Source organism: Denticeps clupeoides, chromosome 6 (assembly GCF_900700375.1).
Source record: "Denticeps clupeoides chromosome 6, fDenClu1.1, whole genome shotgun sequence".
NCBI classification, from domain to species: Eukaryota; Metazoa; Chordata; class Actinopteri; order Clupeiformes; family Denticipitidae; genus Denticeps; species Denticeps clupeoides.
This window is the reverse complement of record NC_041712.1, coordinates 16191280-16213058: the sequence shown is the minus strand read 5'-3', so window position 1 is coordinate 16213058 and position 21779 is coordinate 16191280. Positions and strand designations below refer to the sequence as shown.

General features: G+C 40.0%; 1 protein-coding gene across 1 annotated transcript; it reads right to left on the bottom strand.

The window, feature by feature from the left end:
- Window positions 1-15: 15 nt before the first annotated feature.
- Window positions 16-7918, bottom strand: LOC114792923 (opioid-binding protein/cell adhesion molecule homolog). The gene is made up of 4 exons (XM_028984459.1): window positions 5095-7918; window positions 4881-5001; window positions 1494-1645; window positions 16-887 (listed from the first exon to the last, which is right to left on the bottom strand). The coding sequence occupies exons 1-4, from the start codon at window positions 5114-5116 to the stop codon at window positions 787-789; spliced, it is 396 nt and encodes a 131-aa protein (XP_028840292.1). The 5' UTR covers window positions 5117-7918; the 3' UTR covers window positions 16-786.
- Between the last annotated feature and the right edge of the window lie 13861 nt (window positions 7919-21779).

The window sequence follows — 21779 nt, the reverse complement described above, 5'->3', positions numbered from 1 at the left end:
AAGGATGCCCACCACTGTCGACCAAGGGATTTTAATTTTGGATTATCATAGAGGAGCACAAGGAAATGGTCTGAACATCATCACTTTGATTGACTCCTGTAGAACCACAAATGCTGCAGGAGATCAACTCACCCTGGGCTCCGTTCAGTCAAAATGCACAAAAAAAAAAAAAAACCTGAACTGAGCCCCATGATGGAATCTGACAGCAAAGTAACCAGGTTGAATTGAACCCTAATCCTTAGTCTATTAGACTAACCGTACATTGCTGTATGTGTTGATATTTTTCTTGTCATATTTCAATATTCTGGTATTATTTTGTTTTGCATATGACTGTAAAAATACAGTAATTCAACAATCACATTGCATTATTCTTATTATTGTCTTTTGTTCTCAGTCACCTAAAAACCATACATTATTACATTATTTTACAGAGATTCAAACAGAACATAGCACACCAGTGACCTCAATACACACCTCAATATTGGGCAAAAACCAGTCGACTATTCACAACACCACTTTTTTACCTCCTTTCACATAAAAAAAGGGTTTTATAGACAGAAACTGGGACTCCGTGATCACCTAAAAGCTGTTTACATTTCAACGCTTCCACATTCAGACCCACTACCTTCCCGTCTCCTCCCAACACAACACCTCATCCCTCAGAACCAAAAGAGAGGAAAACAGAAATCCACATCGACTTTTCCTCTTTGTATGGAACTAAAGTCTTTTTTTTTTTTTGAGTGTAGTACTGAGAAAAAAGCTGGAGATGCTGGCCAGGTTTTTGCATCAAAACTTGAGCAGATAGAGCACGATCAGAGTCACAAGAAGGCAGAGGGAACTTGGCTGGGACAAGGACGCCCTGCTGACATCGTTAATGGTCCCTGGGCCTGTGGGTTCAAGACAGGGACACTGAATACACTGGAGGATCTCAAAAGGACTGCAGCGACTCTTCAGCAATTCTGACATCAGTTTCGACAACACATGAGATACACATCTAGATACACAAAAATACTCACAGATATCTATTCAACACCAGTATCTACACTGGTGCATTGCCTCTCTCTATCATTATATATTTTTATTAGATAATTTTTTTCCTTTTATATGCAACTGTTTTTAAATTTTGCATTTAGAGCAAAGTCAACCATTAATTTCCAGGACACTATATGTTCATCCTGAAATGAGTGGGGTGGGGCTCTTCTACAGCCATTCCCTTCTGACCCCCCCCCCATCTTTAATGTGAACAATATGCTGTCTCAGACACAAATTCATTTGGAACAAGTTTGTGGCAAGACGCCATAAGAATCAATAGGACTGCCCCATGGTACTCTAATAGCTTGACCAAAGAAAAGGCATTTGCCTAATATTCCATGACCATGTCTATTTTCACTTTGTGGACCCTATATTGCTTAAAGCAGTCTTTATATAAATAAATAAATAACATAATAAATAAATAAATAAAATTGACAATCACAACATGACAACACGCTTACCATATAAAATGATGCTTGCATTGGTATTTCCCATTTTGTTCATGGCCACACAGGTGTAGTTCCCATAGTCCTCTTCTGATACATTGAAGAAGATCAGCATGGAGTGATTGCCTTTGTTCTCGATTTTAACCCCGTTGAGCCCATTGAATAGTCTGAGAAAAGAAAGACACTCTCAGTGTAAATGTAAAGTTGAGCAGTTTTGCTGACAAATGAAGTAAACATCACTTCCCTTCCCATTTCTCACTGCATGTAAGTGGCACTAATTACCTATCGGCAACTATTCATCGTTTTAATGACTTCAGGTCCCCGGTACAAACTTCAAAACATGGTCATCAACACTGTGCACATAAAGGGGACTGCAACGTGTGACAAACTCAAGTGATTGATTGCATGATCTCGAATTCTCTTTCATAACTGCAGAACATTCATAATCATTCATTAATGTAGGTATTATTATTGGCCAGTGAAAATAACCAATTCTCTTAAGGCTGTTAGAATTAATGGACAGGAAAATCAGAAAATGTAGGGCTGCAGCGCATATGTGATCCTACTGACAAAGGCAGAAAAAAGTTCCTCTACTTACTCATTAACTGATCTATATTTAAATACATGTTTAATATATTTATTTGCCAACAAGCTGTAAAAGGGAATTTCTATGGAATTTGAAATGTCGTAGTGTAAAAAAAATAACATTTTAATTTGTGTGGTAAACAAAATGAAAAAATACCCCCAAAAAAACCCAACCTAATTTATATGCAAAGTAGTTTGAACTAATAGTGCTCTGTGTTTATTTGAGGGTTGTACCATGTAAGCCATGAGTAGGATCTGACATTGCCTGTAGGCCATTGTTAATAAATAAGAAACAACTCTTCTAAAGAACAGAAGCAAGGATAAAAAAGCTTTATTTAACATTGTACTTGAACGTGTTAGCAAAGCATAGTCTTCGCTGCCAAGTGCTCCACAAAGGCTGGAGACTTGGTTCATCCTTTGCTCATGTGTGAAACATGGACTGCGAGCTACAGAATGCATTATCAGTTCACACGTTTCAGCACCACAGATGCTTTCACTGAATCCAGTAAATGGAGGAGTCAGTGGGTTCAATTTACTCCGCACAAACAAGCGAGGAGCCACACGAATGGCTGGACACGGGCGAATTCTGAAGAGCCGAATCATCCGAAGGTCGGCTGACTTGTGATCGCTGCACCATCCAGCCACAAATGTGTGCTTAAGAATTAGATATATGCTCATTGTCTACCAATAAGTGGAGTCCTTGAGCCCAAAGATGTGTGTTTCCAAAAGATCATTTATTAATCCTACCAAAGGCAGCATCAAGGTCCACTAAATGTCTGCTTGTACCAAAATATTTCCTGCTATAATATTTTCAGCTATATTAGAACTAAATCGACACCAGATGGTTTTGTTACATAAATACGTTTTATTTTCTTTGTGTGCACTACGAGAAATGCCAGATTGTGATAAACTGATTAAAATTTTAATAATGGGCCAAGTAAAACATACTTGAACAGCCAGATCTGTTACATTCAACCTCATTAATTGTATTTACATAAATATAATAATGATGATTACATATGAATATACTGTATCATATATAATCTGTGTCAGTTTCAATTAATATCACTACTACTATTTCTATTGATTTTTCACACCACTTTTTTTATAAATCTGAAATAAGTTTTTAGAAAAGGGTAACTTTTTGGCAGATGGCGCATTCACTTAAACCTGTGCAAAGAAATTTTTCTTAAAAGCTCATGTCAGAGGCTTTCCCCTGACCACTGGTAAATGGTCTGCAATGTATTTTGGAGGGTGAAGTTCACGGTTGTTATAGGTCCTGGCAGGCGGAGCATTGATGAAAGCCTCTCTGCAGGTGAAAACCTCAAAGCCACGGGCCAGCTGGATGCGGAGTTTTAGTGCCATTTTGAACACTTGTATGGATGATGTTCCTGTGTTACAGTACTATCATGTGTTAAAAGTCACTTTTTCTCACTCTTAAGTCTGTTGGCCTTTCATACACACACATACACACTCACACTGTACTTGTAAGTTTATGTGATGAAGACTTGATGGGGCCTCTGTCTTTGTAGTAGGCATCCATGGTACCTTGAGGGTCTTAAGTGTACCTGAACTGACAGCTAAAGGCCATGAGTGAGCACCAACACAGCAGGAAGGGGGATCAAAGATGGATTTATACTCCATTGCTTTATACACTACCAATGCACACAAAATAACTTGTGTGATGCCATCTGAATCACAAACAACAATAGATCATCCTCTGAGGTTTAAGTTATAAAAAGTTTAGCCTTAAATTTTAACTTGACAAAATGCATACAGATCTCTGTAAGCTACTCCACTTTCACTCTTTCTCTTTTTAGACATTTATGCAATAACAGATCCAACTCAAAAATATTAGACAGCTCTTTTATTTATATGGTTTATGTATATAGTCCAATTCCAGCTAATTTCAGTTACAACAGTGCCTCACATTCTGATAAAAGAGTGCAATATTTTTCAGAGTAACATGCCATATAACATAATACCAAACTATATACTTTTACTTTTAACATAACCCCAAAAACCTTAAATACACATGCATGTATATCTGTACATTTATCAATTCATTCATTTAATGTATTTATTAAAGGATAACATTCACCTTAAATAACTAAGTGAATGAGTGAATGTACAAATGAATAAATAAATATACTCTCTGAAGTCATGAAGACTAAATGTAGATTTTGCCGTTTTTTTTTTTATGGAACGAAGCTCAATTATGACGTTGCACTATTTAGTATTTCATCCACCAGGCATTACATATTACATACAGATCAATACAGCATTTCCAGTTCATCTCCAATTAGTGTTTCATATCATTGAATAATTTGTGGTTAAGGCTCCTAACTGGACTCTGGGGTGCATTCAGTTTCTCAGTGTATAGAAACTTTTCCTGCTATGAAGATTTTGCACTTGAGTTTGATGGACATTTACTTGTCCTCACTTCTCTCTCTTCTCATTATTCATAAATCATCAAGAACACCATTTTGCTTCAGCAGAATATTAATGGGATGGCTGTTGGTAATCCTTTGCTTAAAAGTAATTAAAATTAGCAATCAATGTCCCTGATTTTTTTCAAGGTCACAGAGTTAAATTTACATTATATCTCAAGTCAAAATTCCATCAATCCAGCTTCATCAACGTAAAGTCAAAGTAAAGAGTGAATTCTCAGTTTGTATTAATACATCAGGATGCAACCAGAAACCTCTCAATGCACTTGAATTCATTCATGGAATGAAATATGTGTGTGAGTGTGTGTGTATGTATGAATATATTTTTATAAACATACACAGATCAGCAGTGGTCACTTGCACTTACTTTCGATCCTCTTTATACCACTCAAAAGCTGCAACAGGAACCGCGGATGCTTCACACTGCAGGACGCCCCTCTGACCGACCGCTGTGCGTGTACTCCTAGCCTTTGAAATGAAGGGGGGGTCTAAAAAAGATGAAGGTATGAAGAGCAAAAAATTAGAATACACAACTGTATATATCAAGCATAAAGGAACAGTCAATTCTGATGGCATCTTACAATTTACTGTGACTTGAAGCATCCTCACGTCAGGGGCTGACACGTCATTAGAGGAAATGCATTCATACTCTCCTGACTGCTCTTTGGTAATGGACGTGATTTCGACGTACTCTCCCTCAGTGACAAACTTAAGACCTGTGACAACAAGGAAAACAAGTGAATGATAGCAACATTCAAAATCATATGGCCAAAAACTTGCCGTGGGTGAAAGTTGTGAAGTTGACCCTAGGAACTGTATTTTATTCCATTTGTGTACTCTTCACTCCACATTTACAGTATTTGGCAGACGCTCTTATCCAGAGTGAATTAGATATTGGCGTTTGGTACTGTACATTCTGCTGTCATGGACACATGGCAGGGGGGATCGGACACAAGACAAGAAAAGCCAGACAAGAAACAGGAGTTTCAAATGACAGCATGGGGACAGAATACAGCTAAGATACATTCATACTAATAATTTAACAATCAGGGTAACTGGGGATACAAGACAACATGAAATCCCGGTGCAGTAAACCGGGAAATGACGGGACTGTCAAAATTACAAAAAACTGCCATCCTATATGTTATAAATATGTATGTGTAGTGTGATCCCAATAATCAGAACAGAAATACACACACACACACACACACACACACACACACACACACAGTAGTGGAATGTGTGATATGTTTTTTTTTTTTAAAGGAAGAAACTGGAACCCTAAAGATAACCTATTCCCAGTCAGCAGGGAAATGTCACAGCCTGTAATATATCGACGTTAGAACCATCTCATTAACTCTCAGTGTAGGTTCACGTTCCACTCAAAGGACCACTGGGCAGATGAATTCAGGATGTTTTAAATGTGAAGGAGTTGATGTTAATTTCAGCGTGACTGAATTTATTTAAATAAGAGACGAGATTCTCTGCAATGTCAGAGATCAACTGAAATCCAAACACACCAGGCGTTCACTCATGTTTAGCTTGAAATGTATGTCCAAAAATGATTCAAGTAATGTCTTTCCCTTTTTCTTCAAACATCATATAAAATCTACTGAGAGCTATGATGTTGGCTGGAAGGATGGCGATAATGAGATCCTCTCTACCCAGACACCTGAACTCCTTCAAAAGTATTGCCTTAACACTTGATGGATATATACGTGAAATGCAGTGTGTGTGCTACTGATGCTTAATATGATGGGTTCAGGCAATGCATCAACACTAGGCCTGCAGAGGGTTCACCACTTAACCAGTTAACTAATGAACATCTACCAGAACCCATCAGTGTGTCCATGTCTTTGTTTCTGCGATTAAATGAAAATGTAATCCCTGAGAAACTAAGAGCACCTGTCTGTAGTGCTGATTCTGGAGGTGTTACGGGGTTCATTTATAATTCAAACCTATCAATCTGAATAACAAAAGTGAACACCCAGAAATGGCATGAATGATATCTGCTCTACATAACAGATGCTCAGTGGATGGGTTTGTAATCAATAATTCTGGGTTGATTAATCATGTTTTTCACTCATGATGCATATGATTTTCTGTGTCAGTGGGGGGAAAAAGACATTCTGTAGTCATTCCGCAAAAGAGAGCTATCCAGAATATGATGCTATCCAGAATAAAATCATATTATTCAATTCTAAATGAAATTAAATACAAGAAATGAACTATTAACTATTGTTCCTTTGCTGGTGCTGTTTGTGGAGTACAGTAAATATAATGCAGTGAAGTATGTACTCAGTATAAGTTATTTAAGTCATTTTCCTGAAAATACTTTCAGCACTGCTTTAAATTCTTCATGAAAGAGCTTACAGTAACTAGAGTGGGACATATCAGCTTGCGTTCCAACCCTTTTGCTGGCAAGAGTCATTTTGTTCTCTGTGCTCCTTTAATATCTCTCAGAAGGAGCACTTTCAAGGACTTAATTGTGCACCAAACACAATTATGCCACGTGGAGATAGTCCACATCATGCATGCTTTTCAAATTAAATGAAATCCAGAGATGATGGCGCTGATCTGCATGGTGCAAATATTGGCTTGATCGCCTCGGCTGCACACACAGAATTTCTGATTTGTGTTTTGGAGATGGAGGCAGAAACTAAGCACTGGAGCTGTAGTAATTACGGCCAACACCCGCCTAATAATCCTTCAGTCATTAGACAGCTATCTGGCCATGCTGCGATGAGTATTTTTAATATGGAAAGCAATGATAATAAAAAAATAATACATTTCTTTGCAGAACATGTTGAGCAGTTTTTGAAAAGTTACCTTGAATAAATGACAGGCAGCACAACTAGTTTAACCTTGATGTATGAAATTGATTAAATATTGATATTGCTTCTTGCATTTTAATGCTGATTCAAAGGAGAAAAGACAACTCTATCGCTACACTTAGATTCTCATGAATAACATAAATGCAGCCACGGTGAATACACAAAATGTATGCATAATGCATCAAAACTGAACAGCAGCAGCTAAAATAATTTCTCATGTCTGCTAAACCGGCCAACAGGTTGTTCAGGGCTGATGACAAGATACTACATCACACTGCGGCACCATTCTGATTCCTTTCCATCTCCAACAAACATCTTTCTCTTCAAAAAGCCTTGTTTTTGTCAGAATTCACTATTCACTCTATGACCTTTCCAACGTGCCAGTGTCAAACTTTGGAGTCTGACCATAAGAAGAAAAACAAAATAAAACTATGATGAAATGTGGTGAACCAAACTGAGAAAATTGCAAAACAATTTTCAAAAATATCTTTATCTTTTACAACTTTACACAGAAACACTTAACATACAATACAGACCATAGAAAATAAAGATTGAGCAATATATATACCAGAATTCAGCAACCTGCCCTTTCATCCTTACACTGTGGCTCCCTGTGGCTTTGGAAAGTAAAGAATAATTTAAGTGTATTATATTTTTATTCATTGTTTTTTTTTTTATTGAAAATTATGGTGACTTTGTAATATTAAAATGCAATATGTTTAATTTTTAGTCACTCAAAACATGTGTCACAAATGCCATATATGCCAGTATATGCTTATATGATGCCAGGTAGGCTAAGCCAGGGGCGTGTCCACCGGCCACCCTTGAAATCTGATTGGCCACCCCCCACTAGCGCTGTTAATCAGTTTGTTTACTTAGAGTAGCATTTCAAAATCTGATGCCTCATGGGGTGAGTAAGGTTGTTGCAGTATTTATTTTAATGATTTGCATATGTTAAGTAAATTGTGTGGAGTTACCATAGCTTAGGCCGACCAGATCTTCTCTTTTTTAAACTTGTCAAAAAAATTTTTTTTGCTCCATTGGCTTCTACATGCATATTCGTGCTAAAAAAGTTGTTCCAGCAGCATTCAGCCCCCCCTGCACCCATCTGCACGTGCAATCTTTGCATAACCCCACCCACCCCCACAACTATTTTCTTTGCAAAAATACAACTTCACAAGCAACACACTACTCTAGTATTTTTATACATGAAAGTAAAGGTATAGCATAAACGTAACAATATATGCAGCGTTATCTTTATTTTACACGTCAAAAAGAATTTGCAGCTCCTGGTGCTTTATCTTTTGTGGTAACCGGGTCCAAATGGCTCTTTGACTGTTAAAGTGTTGCCGACCCTAAATAAAACAAACTGTCAGCACCTGAGTTCGGGGACGCACGGGCAGACATAGTGGAATTAGGACTGCACACAGGAGACCGGGTGAGTGCCGGGGACGAAGGATAAGCGGCTGGCAGGCGCTTGGCTGGAGGAGAGAGGCTGCAGGTGCGTGGAAATGGGAGGGGAAGATGGGACATGCCACAGAGTGATGGGAGGGAGCGCCTGGTTCAGTGGGGAGTGTTGGGATTTAGGACGTGGGAGGAAGGCTTTTGGTTACCGGGCCAGGGGAGAACAGGAACACGGTTGGCTTGAGAACAGTCCGAGGCCAAGAGGCAGGTGCGGTGGCGTCTGGCTTGTCAAAGACTGGAACACTAGGATTGTCATGGCCGGAAGAATGGGTAGATGTCATTCAGTCGGTAAAGTACAGAAGGGGCAGCCAACTCGTAGTCACAAAAAAGACAAATGGTTGTGGTTCAAAATGTGGTCAATATACAAATGGCTAGCGTCAATGAGAAATAAATCATCAAAGAGATGGCTGCCCAGGTTTTATTCTGAACATTGAAATGTCTTCTTCCACTTTGTTGTCTCCTGTCGCATGGCCCCTGGGGGCCAGGAGGCGGAACAGTGGCCGTGACACAAATTGACTCCCAGTGGTATCAAACAACACACATGAAGACAAGTTTTTCATATGCTCAGCTATCCTTGACATCTATAGACAAATCTATATTTTCTATTCATAAATGGTGTTCCATTTTTTTCAATTGGAAGGCTTGATAACATTTGCTTTGCCCATAGAGTAATTTTAGGTCGGTTTGTCCTCTTCAAGAACATTACTATATTTATTTTTGCATTTAACAGACTGAGGTCCATCAGTGTCCGTTCGGTTTTTACTATGTGCATGCTGGTTTGGGTACAAAGTAAAAAAAAAAAGGATCCAGGGGGACTGGTTTAGAGAACATCTTCTCCATCACAAATCCTGCAAATCCTCTCAAAATGTTTTAATTTTATTACACTCCCCAGACACAAGTTATAGTTGTCTGATATTATTGTTTTTCTTAAAAGTTTGTCTTTTTTATATAAAGAAATCACAATATTTTTTATTATTACATTATCCATTGCATGCATTCATCCACCCTTTATATCTGCATGATTGTCTTCATCCTCTGCTGAGAATGTAGAGCTGCTCTAGATTTTTCTTGACCTTACAACACATTTCATGACCGACTTGAACTGGAGTCTCTTGAAAGAAAGCATCATGAATTTCAATGTTACCTCCTCAACAGCTTTCACACTCAAAGCTATGACATACTTTATAAAAGGCAGTCTGGTTTTATTCTTAGGTACCTTGTACTAGACTGAACTTTAAAGTGAACTTGTGGTTAATTGAAGACGACATGTTTTGCCTCGTAAATCAGATGACTGCTTTCACTGTTCACAGAGAGCAAAGCCCATTTGAATTCTGCTGTCTTACCCCCCGAGGGTATCTGCAGACATCTCAAGTGTCAGACGCATGGCGGAGTAGACACACCTTTGACCCCTGGCACTGAGAGACACCCTCGCCACCTCTCAGCTACTCTCTCCAGTGCCAGTCGTTCGGCTCCGCCCCCCACTGCCCTTCAGTGCACCCTAATCTTCTCTCCCGCATCACAATCATACGTTCTGGCCACACAAGGATGAGGAAATAAACTGCAGCCCCGCCATCATCCTGGTGCAGTAATAACCAGCCACTTCATCGTTCCATCTGATGAGTGGTATTTACAGCTTCTAAAGAAACAAGGCAGCTTTTGCCCTACTTCCAACCTCGAACAACATGACCTCTACTGTCAGCCATGCTGCTCCAGCCGAAGGCCTTTAGGCTGTGGTGTTTCTATTATGAGCATTAGACCTACTCTATTAATCTGTCTTATAATTTTACTCATTTTTACTATTTTAGTAACAAATAAAATAAAAGCAAAAAAATATTGGATTTTATATTTTAAGCATCTCTGGTCTCTAGGTCATTGACAATTACAAATACACTGGTTGAATTCTAGTAAAATAATACTTGTAGGCATTTATTGTGTGCTGTGAGAATAATGATTCTTGTTGCAGGTAGGTAGGCAGGCAGGTAGGTAGGTAGATAATTATCCAGCTTTGTTATCTAGCTTGACAAAAATGTTGGTCAGTTGCACAATACTGAAATGTCCATACCAAATGTAACGTGGGGGAATCAATGTCATAAAAAAATTGCAGAACTGACAGATGGTACTGAGCATCACAATTTTCCCTAAATTCTTTCTCTTAAGTGCCAAGAAAAAGTAGCAACTTTTGCTGGCAGCCAGATGGGTGCATGGCTTATAAGTCTTTTCACATAAGGGTAATGTGAATGTGGCTGGATGGTTTCAGGTATGTTGGATTCAGTAGTTCCTAAACAAAATTCTGAAAAAGCACTAATAATCTAATCGCCATTTTGGTTTGGTATTGGATGTGGACATGAAATCTGCTTACACGGGTGCGGGAGATCTATTGCTGGGTGCAGGTTTAAATTGTTGAGAAAAAAGGAGGTTTTATGAGAGCTGTCAGTCATCACCACGGGTTACTGCCTGACCTAAATAATTACACCATGAAAAAAGTGTAGTTAGTGTTTTACTCAGTCTAAGAATTTTATAAGTAGACTTAAATCTTTACATTTGTTTGAAAAAATGCTCAAAAATTACTTTTGAAAAAAGGTGAGCTTCTGTGTAGAAAGTGAACAGCTTGAAAAAAGTTTGCTGTCCTCTTCTACTGACCTTTGAGTTCAATTCTCCTTCTCCCAGACATGCACTTTAAAGAATATGTAGGCTCAAACATTCAGCCCCATTAAAAAAAAAAGGATCAAGGGCGCAGAAATGGGACCAACTCATTCTTCCCCATCCAACAAGCCCTTGAAATGTGTTTAACTGGGTCAATGATTGTCCCCATTGAAATGGGTCACTCCGCCTTACATTAACACAGCCTAAATATCACATACGGCTGGGCAGCAGACATTTCATTCATGTCCATACCACTACATTTAACCATCCCTGCATATTAATACAGGCCATCATGGGACATATATGTGCCCTATAACAACATTTCCAAATGATAATGATCTGGGAGTATTGTAAATGGATTTAATTGAGCTTGACTCTTCATGCAGCAGGACAGTTGATTAAGGAGAATTATTACAAATACAGTAAATATAGTCAGGAGCAAGGATAACAAGGTAAGAAGGCTAGCAGCAGCGATGAATAATCCAATGATGATCTTGGTTCTGATCTCCCCCGGTTCTGGGTGGCTACCCTCTGGGGCGCCTGCCCTGGGAGCTCGGTGGTGTGGTGGCGACTGTGACAGGACCCCGACTCCTAGGCCTGGCACTGGACGGACCCTGGACAATGTAGGTAAAGAACCTGTGCACAAGGTTTGGGGGAGGAGGTTGAGAGGGGGGATGATACAGGGGTGAGGTGAGGACCTAGAGCGAGACATTGAAGGCCAGGCTTATATGCATGGTGCGGGGGATAGAGATTTAGGCAACAAGTTGACACATCAAACAATCCGGAATGGGCCAACATATCGAGGCCCAAGCTTCTTGGAGTCCAAGGGAATGGGGAGGCCCTGAGTCAGGATGAGTTAGGACGGGGGCTGTGGTGAACAGCTCCTTCACCTTGGCATGCTGGGTATGGTGGTTGCACAGTAGACGTGTGGGTTTGCCCTTGAGTAGGGTGGTCATGGGATGAGCTATTGACTGTAGTTGTGAATAAGCAGCTGTAGAAGTTTGCTAAGCCGAGGCACTGTTGGAGTTGTCCAATGGTGGTTGGCATGGACCAGTCTGTCAAAGCAGACTCTCTGGTCCATGGCCATCCCCCGTGAACTGACGTGGAAGCAGAAGGAAGTCCAAGGCGAATGGGGAGGCCTTGGTTGGAAACAAGACCATGACGTCGCAATCTAGCAATCCATGATGTGGTCCAGCATTCAATGGACCAGGGTCCAGGTCATCCAGAGCTAAAGCAGGCGCAGGTTGATAGGGACGGGACCCTCGATGGTGTCTATGGAGACCTGGTGGCTGTGGAGCAGTGTTGGCTCCGGGCGAGTTTCGAATAGCAGCAGGTGTTTGGAGTAGGTGGTGGGGCGGGTTGAGCCATAACACCAGAGGTATTTCACCATCTCACCATCAACAGTTGCTTCCAGAAACATTGACAAAACTGGGAGATGAATTGGGGACCCCTGTCACACAGAACGTCTGCCGGGGTCTCATACGGGCAAAGCACCTCCTGAATTACAATTCTGGCTGTTTGAGGGGCCGTGGGAAGTCCCGGGTGTACAAAATCGAGGGGATGCGTGGGATCAGGGACGGGATAGCATGAGGCCCTGAGAGCATTGTGTGTTGGCCTTCTGTCGGGGCTTTGACTTTTGAATGGGCACATGAACTTTTTACACTCAGCTACAACTTAAACACACATGTAATTGCTCACTTTCTTCAGTTTAAAGTTTCGGTTGTTGCGTTGTTGGCTCATTAAACAGTTTGGTCAGGCTAATTGCCCCAGTGTTTTATTAAAAGCTGCTGGGAGAACATCCAGTGGGAATTAAGACATTTGATTTTATCCCTTTATTTAATTATTTATCCAATAAGAAAAAGAAGAGTTTAAAAGACAATGCCTCTGGTCTCTGTTCAATAGCTACTCTAGTTTAAGTAATCATACACATTACTTAATAGAAAAATAGTTTTTTAAGAGGCTGATGTTTTCAGATGATCTTTTCAGGGTTATTTCAGTAAAAATTCTAAATAATGATAACATTAATATACAAAACATTTTGTGAGTCCTGAACGAGACAATACCTCAAATGAAATGCCCTGAGTTCTGTTAATGGGATCATGAATATTTTTCTGATAATGGCATGAAGTAAAAATGATTCTGTTCTGAAAAGAAGCGGTGGGGATTTGCATCTCTGCTCGTCACATTGGTGGCAGTGTGATTTCTCTTGCAAGTTCACACCCTGGTGACAATAAATCTTTAATGGCACTGTCATATCGCTCAAAGCAGATTGCATTTCTATGGTGAAGTATATCCTTATTGATACTTAGTATATATCCATGTATATTACCATATATATGTGCAGGGCTTTGTGTATATCTTCATTACGGCAGGCAAATGTCAATGCAGAGAGAGAGAAACGACTTTGAAAGCAACTTGGATTTCTGACTGCCAATTACTGTAATATAATTCCTTTATTCAGTGAGCGCTGTGAGTGATTACAGCTTCCCTGGACAGACGTCTGTGGCTGATGTCAAGAGGTCTGACTCAGTGGCTCATAAAAGAATAAATGTGTATGCGTCAGTGACATCTGCAGGGTGACATACCAATATGTCGACTTCTTCATCCAGCCACTGGTATGTTTTTATACACACTGCACAACTTATGCTTGATCTGACTTTTTAGCATTCTGCAGATAATAGATTAATAATCATGTGGTATAAACTATATTCACCACTATGGTCATATACATATCATATTTAAAAAAAGGATTATACATGCTACTATTTTATCTATCACCTCAATACACAACTATTATAACTTCTAAATTGCTTATAAATCAATAGTGATTACTTGGTTCATAATACTTATATTAATATAATAATAACAATAACAAACAATCTTCAAAGTGGTACAGACTGTACTGAGCATGTGTCTTGTTGCATCCAGTGGATTATGTCAGAGAACATAGAGCAGAGGAGAATACAAGAGCGTGTGAGAAGAGAGACGAAAAACCATGTCAAAGTTAGGTAAGCCAAACAATAACAGAGCACTGACAACAAGTGCAAGTTTTTACTCTCATTATACAGGGAGTGCAGAATTATTAGGCAAATGAGTATTTTGTCCACATCATCCTCTTCATTGCATGTTGTCTTACTCCAAGCTGTATAGGCCTCGAAAGCCTACTACCAATTAAGCATATTAGGTGATGTGCCTAATATGTAATGAGATCTCTGTAATGATATGTGATCTCTGTGATGAGAAGGGGTGTGTCTAATGACATCAACACCCTATATCAGGTGGTGCATAATTATTAGGCAACTTCCTTTCCTTTGGCAAAATGGGTCAAAAGAAGGACTTGACAGGCTCAGAAAAGTCAAAAATAGTGAGAATATCTTGCAGAGGGATGCAGCACTCTTAAAATTGCAAAGCTTTTGAAGCGTGATCATCGAACAATCAAGCGTTTCATTCAAAATAGTCAACAGGGTCGCAAGAAGCGTGTGGAAAAACCAAGGCGGCAAAATAACTGCCCATGAACTGAGAAAAGTCAAACGTGGCAGCTGCCAAGATGCCACTGCCACCAGTTTGGCCATATTTCAGAGCTGCAACATCACTGGACTGCCCAAAAGCACAAGGTGTGCAATACTCAGAGGACATGGCCAGGGTAAGAAAGGCTGAAAGACGACCACCACTGAACAAGACACACAAGCTGAAACGTCAAGACTGGGCCAAGAAATATCTCAAGACTGATTTTTCTAAGGTTTTTTTTATCGACTGATGAAATGAGAGTGAGTCTTGATGGGCCAGATGGATGGGCCCATGGCTGGATTGGTAAAGGGCAGAGAGCTCCAGTCTGACTCAGACGCCAGCAAGGTGGAGGTGGAGTACTGGTTTGGGCTGGTATCATCAAAGATGAGCTTGTGGGGCCTTTTCGGGTTGAGGATGGAGTCAAGCTCAACTCCCAGTCCTACTGCCAGTTTCTGGAAGACACCTTCTTCAAGCAGTGGTACAGGAAGAAGTCTGCATCCTTCAAGAAAAACATGATTTTCATTCAGGACAATGCTCCATCACACGCGTCCAAGTACTCCACAGTGTGGCTCGCAAGAAGGGTATAAAAGAGAAAAACTAATGACATGGCCTCCTTGTTCACCTGATCTGAACCCATTGAGAACCTGTGGTCCATCATCAAATGTGAGATTTACAAGGAGGGAAAACAGTACACCTCTCTGAACAGTGTCTGGGAGGCTGTGGTTGCTGCTGCACACAATGTTGATGGTGAACAGATCAAAAACACCGACAGAATCCATGGATGGCAGGCTGTTTGAGGTGTCCTTGCAAAGAAAGGTGGCTATATTGGTCACTGATTTGTTTTTGTGTTTGGAATGTCAGAAATGTATATTTGTGAATGTGAAGATGTTATATTGGTTTCACTGGTACAATAAATCATTGAAATGGGTATATATTTGTTTTTTGTTAAGTTGCCTATAATTATGCACAGAAATAGTCACCTGCACCCAGATATCCCCCCTAAAATAGCTAAAAATAAAAACAAACTAAAAACTACTTCCATTTACATTACATTTACGGCATTTGGCAGACGCCCCTTATCCAGAGCGACTTACAACGTGCTTTCAAGTTACCATCGATGAAGAGATCAATTCCGGTTCACTAGGACCCCAACTATGAATACATCTATTTAATTCACTCTGTTGTAGATTCTGTACACAAAGTTCGACAACAAGAAAATTCCAATTTAATCTAAATATTCTTTAAAGAGGAAGGTCTTGAGCTGTCGTTTGAAGGTGCTCAGTGACTGAGCTGTTCTGACCTCGAGGGGAAGTTCATTCCACCACCGAGGGGCCAAGATGGAGAAGAGTCTAGATGAATGTTTTCCTTTTACCTTCAGAGATGGAGGGACCAGGCGAGCAGTACTGGAGGCTCGGAGTAAACGAGGTGCAGTGCGGGGTGTAATAAGGGCTGTGAGGTAGGATGGTGCTGCTCCATGTTTGGCTTTGTAGGCCAGCATCAGTATTTTGAACCTGATGCGTGCAGCTACTGGGAGCCAGTGAAGGGAACGTAGCAGAGGGGTGGTATGGGAGAATTTGGGAAGGTTGAAGATCAGTCGTGCTGCTGCATTTTGTATGAGTTGAAGAGGTCGGATGGTACATAGTGGTAGACCAGCTAGAAGGGAGTTGCAGTAGTCCAGTCGTGAGATTACTAAGGACTGAACCAGTAGTTGGGTGGCCTGGGTTGACAGGTAAGGGCGGATTCGTCTGATATTGTAGAGAAGGAATCTACATGAGCGGGAAAGATTGCTGATGTGAGTTGAGAAGGAGAGATGGTTGTCTATTGTTACGCCAAGGTTGCGGGCTGTTGCAGAAGGAGAGAGCTGCGAGTTGTCTAGGTAAATAGCAAGATCCTGATGTGGTGAAGAATCTGCTGGAATGAATATTAGTTCAGTTTTGGTGGGATTGAGTTGGAGGTGATGGGCTGCCATCCAAGACGAGATGTCGGTTAGACATGCAGAGATTTTGGAAGCAGCATGAAGATCAGAGGGAGGAAAGGAGAAGAGGTTGTGTGTCGTCAGCATAGCAGTGGTAGGATAATCCATGTGAGGAAATGACCTCACCAAGTGATCTCGTGTAGAGGGAGAAAAGGAGAGGACCTAGCACCGAGCCTTGAGGGACACCAGTGGAGAGTCTACGTGAGGTAGAGGTGGATCCTTTCCAAGTCACTTGGTAAGATCGCTCATCAAGGTAGGAAGCAAACCACTGCCATGCTGAGCCCCGAATTCCAAGCCTCTTCAGGATTGCCAAGAGAGTCTTGTGATTAACAGTGTCAAATGCAGCAGATAGGTCAAGGAGAATAAGAACTGATGACAGTTTTGCCAATCTGGCTGCATGTAGCTGCTCGGTAACCGCCAAAAGGGCAGTCTCGGTGGAATGAGCTGTTCTGAAGCCAGACTGGTTAGGATCCAGGAGGTTGTTCTGTGATAAATGGAGTGATAGTTGGTTGTAGACACAGCGCTCAAGGATTTTGGATAGAAATGAGAGGAGGGAAACCGGTCTGTAATTGTTAATGTCTGTCTTCCAAAAACATTCAGCTTTGATATTAATGAGTTTTTTGGGTTCATTGAAAACATGGTTGTTGTTCAATAATAAAATTATTCCTCAAAAATACAACTTGCCTAATAATTCTGCACTCCCTGTATACTTCTATTGCCTGTCCATATTAGAAACAATTGAATAGTCTGGACATTCAACCTGCATATCACACCTGAAGAGCAGAGTATATATAAACCAGCAATAAAATAAAACCCGAAAATCACAAACTGGAGCAATGTCCTACAGATATAATATGTGTGATATATGTGGCTAGTACCCTTTCACTCACTGCAAATCCTGCAGGCTAGAAAAAGCCAGGGTGGTATTTGGAGTTTGAGTTGATAATGGAAAGATAAAAGCGAGGCACTGTGAGTTGGGAATACATGTTGGGGTTAGGCTTCACTGGATGTGTGACTGGTTTAATAACATGGAGAGAAGACTGATTGTGCATGAAATGCAGGAACATGCAGATCACAAAGTGTTTCAATGGGGCTCAGCACGAGAACAGTACTCATTAGCCATTACACAGTGGACCCATGCTACCGTTTAATCTTTGCTTTTGGTGTGTTTTTTCTACACAAAAAAAGACAAAATGATTATTCATAATGTACACACAATTAACACTGAAAACATCTCTAAATGTCTAATTGTGCATTTATAAACCAGTATTTTATTCTTCACTCCAATCTACTTCATTCATATTTTTTAAAGACAATGTACTGTATTCCACATCTGTTTTTCAGATTTTTGTACACATACAGTACATTTGAAAAAAATGTCAATACCCATGTAGATGAGCACATCAGATCATTCTTATTTTCTGTGTTCTGTTTATGACTGTTAACTTTAATTGTGCCATCAATAGTGTAACAACAGAACTAGAAGGAAGAAGGGAACAATGAGGAAGAAACACCACCCAGGGACAGCTATTCACAATTCAAGAAATTGCTGGAACTCACTAACATCAACAGAGACTAAAAATCTGGTGGTGAAGTTAAACCACTGAGGTTTAAGATCACATCATTTATCTGCACTATAACAGGGTTGAACTGGATCAATTGGGCACCACAAGAAAGCAAAAAGCTCAAGCTCTAGCATCTAGCATGTCTCTGACTCCACAGAACATCACCAACAGACATGGTGTTACCCCAGAAAGAAAAGACAGAAAAGGGGTGTAAGAAGTGTTGTCTCAAAACAAGACAGGTTATGGCTTATGAGCCCCTCAGTGGTTAATGCTCACCACATGATCCTCAAAATAACAATCAAACTCCAACAAAAGATGAGTCTTATCTCTTTTTTTAAATCTTCAGATGTCAACCCAAACATGCTGAGATCTACAAATCATTAAACAAGCGTCTTAATGGATTATAAAGGCACTCATTAGGCACTCAACATAATGCATGCTACAAAATTAATAAAATCATTAAAGCAATTTGCCCACTTTGCTTTTGGCCTGCAACAAGTCAGCTGACACAAATTGCAAAGGACCAGCAGGCCCCATCGTTCTCCATCAGTCCAAAGACCTCAGAGAAGCTCATCTTTCAGTATCTGAGTCAATGTCCTGTGCCACTAACAGAATCAAGGGGACAGCTGGGTACAAAAAAACCCCACTAAATTCTGTCTGCCTTGACCACTATACCAGTATCTGAACAGTCATTTCTGCTCATATGCTTCCTTGAAAGCTAGACAGCTATCTAGATAGCTGATAGATAGATAGATAAATATGTAGATAGAGCTAAACAATTTATATGCAGTTTCTTCCCTGGTCCTGTTTTTAAAGAATAAAAATAAATAAAATTCAGCTCCTCTCTGTGCTTCCTCTTGCTTGTCGTCAGCTGGCCCTGGAGAGCTCTGTCATCCATGCAGAAAGACAAGGACACCTGTCACGGGTCCCAGCAATAAAGAAAGATTCACTTACTGCACTTTACCATTGTGGAAAGAGAGAGAGAGAGAGAGAAAAGAAGGCAGCCCAACCAGAGGTCTCTTAACAGAAAGGCACACCAGACACTTCCGTTTTTCAATTTATGAATATTTAGGAACTATGCAGAGCAAGGCTCACAGGAATTCACAGGTCCAGCTGTCTGCTATTAAAGTTGAAATGACCAGCTGTAGGCTGTGGGCTGTGTTAATGATCCAAAAAAGTAACTAGCTCTTCTTTAAAATGATTGAAATGCTACATTTGCTTTTTAAAAGTCATGCAGAGAAGTCTGCATTAAAAAGTGATTGCATGCACTGTGTAACAGTAAGTCTGTGGATGTGTAAAAGTTGGCTGAAAATTGATCGGTATCTTCACACAGCTACTGATTGAAATGTTACTGTCCGGGGACATCCTCGGTTCAGATGTGGCCATTAACAGATGAAAATATCAAAATTTTCACAGACTACTCATCTCTGGGGAAGAACTGCCTCGGTCAACGTCAAAAGGCCATTTGAAAAACAGTGTGGGGTACACTGGATCCTCATCATCATAACATGTCCACTGGCGCCATGGGACTTGAGATCTACTGCACTTACACACACAGACACACACATATATACCAAAACTGTCCATAACAACAGAACAATGTTTTTCCACTCATGCATACATCATACTGCACTTGTTCCTTAAACAATGTCAACAAAACATATAAACACCTTACACAAGGGTGACAGGATTTGACCTTAATATTTACATTTCAGTTTTTTTTTCATGTGAGTCGCATAATGATCTCCACCCCACGCCAGTACTGATCATCATTCCACCCCTCTATATGGTTTATATGTATGGTTTATATGTATTCAAATCTACTCAAAATAAAAAAAACAAAACAAACATAAAATAAAATCATCGTTGATTATTTTAAAGAACACAATAATATTGTGTTCTCATGCACTAGTTATATTATTATATTGTGTATCATATTATGATACATTTTGTTTTAGATCACTTATCTCATATTGATTTTGTAATATTATGCAGTATGCAAACAAACTACGCTTTGGTCACAGAAACACTATGCTGCAATATTTATGCTCTTTGTGTAAGCATGAATGTATGACCGTAACGTATTCAGGAACAGTCAGTCAAAAACCAAGAGCAAGTTCATAAAGAAGTTAAAGTGAAATCTTTGATCCTCAGATCAAGTGCCTTTCCTTACTTTAATTCATTTGTCAATTTGAATCAATCAGAGTTTAAAGAGACTATCGTCATGATGATGAAAGTGAAAAGTGAAGTGATTGTCATTGTAAAACACTGCAGCACACACATGGTGCACACAACTAAATTTTTCCTTTGTTTTTAACCCATCACCCTTGGTGAGCAGTGGGCAGCCATGACTGGTGCCTGGGGAGCAGTATGTGGGGACGGTGCTTTGCTCAGAGGCACCTTGGTGGCTCGGGATTCGAACTTCCCCACTAGGCCACCACTGCCCCCATGATAGATGGAGAATGCAGAATTTGTATCAATCACAGTTTAAAGATACTATCATCATGATGATAGATGGAGAAAGCAGAACAAAGAAATTAATGTCTGATGATTCATATTTCTTCAACAGACATTAGCCTACAAACCTAGATTAGCGGGGTCTACAAAAAACCTAAGAGACATCTGATATTACAAACAGTAACAAAACCAGTCAATCAGTGACATATATAAAGGATCATCTCTCTCTTATTTTCTAGTAAGTTTGGTGGCAGTATCAGTGAACCAGAAGACCAGGTTCAAACTCCACTTGTCCTTGAGCCAAACACTTAATCCTGAGGTGCTTCATGGGGGCACATTGCAAAGTCGCTCTAATGTGTATGGTTTTTGGAAGATGCCCTTATGCAATGTAAGTGCAATGTTATTCTATTGTGTAGGAGATACCTTCTGATAGATTTCCATCTTCTAAAATGAAACCATTTCTGTTCACCTAATAAAATAGCACCTTAACAGTGAACTATTTTGACAATTAAATCAGTCCTCTCTGTGTGCCAAATGCATGCTGACATTTCTCAATTGCTGCCAAAAGTTATCCACACACACTGTACATTGTCCATCTGCCATAATAACAGAACCAAAAAAGCAAGACACACAAGCAGACATGGGTAAGCCTGAAGATGACTGCTTCCTCTACTGATCTATGAAAGTGGTGGTGAGGTGTACTGACAGAGCCTATCTGAAAATGTGCTCAGATTTTGTTTAGTTGTATGGGAGGATACTGCAGTGTCACCTGTTTTTAAAACTGTTTCAATTTAAATGTATAATGCAAAGATTCCAGTAAT

Excerpts from the sequence above, each read along its gene's own strand:
- LOC114792923 (XM_028984459.1), bottom strand. The coding sequence starts at position 5,116 with ATGCTTCAAGTCACAGTAAATT. Across the intron at positions 5,002-5,094 it reads GCTTCAAGTCACAGTAAATT|ACCCCCCCTTCATTTCAAAG; the intron begins GTAAGATGCCAT and ends CATCTTTTTTAG. Across the intron at positions 888-1,493 it reads TGCAAGCATCATTTTATATG|GCCCAGGGACCATTAACGAT; the intron begins GTAAGCGTGTTG and ends TTGAACCCACAG.